We start from the raw sequence: 2454 nt of genomic DNA on the forward strand, positions 1-2454 counted from the left end.
AATAGAAAAAGAGATTAGGAGAAAGGCATGTAATATTGATTTTGATAAGGACACTTTTGAGAAGAAGACTCTCTCTCTCTAAAAAAAGATACAAATATAACCTTTCCAATAAGATTCTTCCTTCCATTATTCCATACTTTTCCATCAGATCCGTGAATAGTTCTGATATTCTAGGATTTGTCTATCTCTCATCATTATCAGAAGGACGAATCATCCACCTCATGTAATATTGGGTGAATCTTCCTCCTTATTTATGTTAATGCCATTTATTACCGTTTATTGTTATTTATTGCTCGATATTCTTCCCATCATTAATCATCTCGAAACATTGAATGTACACAACATTTAATCCCTCAACAACACTGCCCGATTTAATTTGAGCTGACTATTTATAATTTGAGGAACTAATATTAACTCGGTTTAACCCCTTTTTATATAAGATTGATTAGTTTAATTAAAGATTTATACTTTTTGGTCAAATAATTTGCCGCCGTCTGTTGAGATTTCCTAGTTAAATTTTTAGTTTCTTCTTGATCTATAACTAGCACAGTTAAAAAGAAAACAACGGAAAGCAAAACCCGTATTCCCTTGTACACACGAGTGAAATAACATGTAATAGAGAAGAAAGAATGAAGGCAGTGGCCGATCTCACTACAAACCTCTTGAACACCATCAATGAGGTTTCTGAAACAGAAGGCGAAGCTATAACGCCTAATGCCTCTCCCAGGCGAGGCGGGTTGCCCCTCCCTCACGACAGTATCACGACATCCCGCGGTAATGGAGCTTCCACGTCCACAATCGAAGAGGCGCCACTAGCAGTGAAGAAACTGCTTGAGGCTTGGCTGACAAACACACTGACCAGCATCCTTGACAAGCCCGCCCAGGAGGCAGTTAGAGAAAATGCAAGGACTTGCGTTACACCAGCGACGATCGAGCAGCACGGCCCTCTCCCTCAAGTAACAGGTGTCACTCACAATGTCAATAATGCAGGTAACGACACTCTCACATCCATTCTGAGGAAGATGGAAGAAATGGAAAATAAAAATAAAATGCTTCGGGACCAAATGAGAGAGCACTAAGAAAGAGTCGACAAAATACCGGGCGCCCCAAAGCTCTTGCCAAAAAGAGATGCTGGTCGGTTCGTTGAGCTACCCTATAGTGATAAAGCTGCCCCGAATGCAATACCCAAAACCTTCAAGATGCCGCCTTATTTGAAAATATATGACGGCCCGACCGACCCCGAAGATCATGTGACTTACTATGTCTCTACGGTGAAGGGCAATGATCTCGCCAAAGAACAAATATCCTCCATCTTATTGAAAAAGTTCGGCGAGACCCTTACTGGAGGAGCATTAACTTGGTATTCACAACTGCCTGCGCGCTCCATCAAAACATTTGAGAAGATGGCCGACAAGTTTGTAACGGCTCATGCTGGGGCCAAAAAGGCGGATGCGAGAGTGAATGATATAATTGTCATCAAACAATCGCCCGGAGAGGGATTGAGGGACTTCCTCGCTCGTTTCAATAGAGTAAGGATGACCATACCAAATCTATCAGAAGGCATGGCTGTAGCGGCTTTCCAGAACGGGCTGAACAGGAACGGCTCAAGGGCAACCAGAAAATTATTAAGTTGGCTTATGAAATATCCTCCAACCACTTGGGATAAAATACATAACGCCTACTTTGCCGAGGTCCGTGCTGACGAAGACGACCTGAATGGGCCAACCCATCAGTTGATCTTGGTACAGGCCGGATCCAGGAAAGATCGAAGAAATAACTTCAGGAGGGATCTTGCAGCTGCACGACCCAACCGAGAAAGGCATCAGCCATATATCAGAAGCGCCATCATGCCCCCTCCCTCCACGAAGAGGGCCTATCTAGACCAAGGATAGGGACTCACCAGAATGAGAGAGGTATTCCCTCTTTATTATTCGCTCACAATTTCTGTATGTCACCTTCAGAAATAGTCTATGCATTGGAGAAGCTTGGACCAGAAGTGAAGTGGCCACAAAAGATGAGGTCATATCCAAGCACCAGAAAGTCAGATGCCCTCTATGAATTCCACCAAAAGCAAGGTCACAAAACTGAGGACTACATCGCCTTTAGACAGGAGGTCGTAAACATGCTTCCCCAAGGACACCTCAAAGAATTGCTGAGAGACCGGGGGAGGGCCAACTTTTCTCGAGGACGTGAAAAACACCAGGGACTGTCGAAACCACCCTCACCGACCCGCACCATTCAAATGATCATCGGATGCACGACGATGCTTCAATCAACAACGTAAAGTTCACCACGACCCACAAGCTCAAACGGTCGATCACTCATGAACGGTATGACGAACTCGAAGAAAGTATCATCTTCGATAAGCCATACACCAACGATTTGGTTCCATTACTATGATGCCCTTGTTATTACTTTACGAGTATTATATACGGATGTATGATACATGATGGT

At 43.8% G+C, this 2454-nt stretch overlaps 1 protein-coding gene across 1 annotated transcript; it reads left to right on the forward strand.

The window, feature by feature from the left end:
- LOC109236057 lies at nucleotides 1200-1892 on the forward strand. Its single transcript, XM_019402287.1, has one exon. It carries the CDS (start codon nucleotides 1200-1202, stop codon nucleotides 1890-1892), a length of 693 nt encoding a protein of 230 aa, XP_019257832.1.

Source organism: Nicotiana attenuata, chromosome 12 (assembly GCF_001879085.1).
Source record: "Nicotiana attenuata strain UT chromosome 12, NIATTr2, whole genome shotgun sequence".
In the NCBI taxonomy this organism is placed as follows: domain Eukaryota; kingdom Viridiplantae; phylum Streptophyta; class Magnoliopsida; order Solanales; family Solanaceae; genus Nicotiana; species Nicotiana attenuata.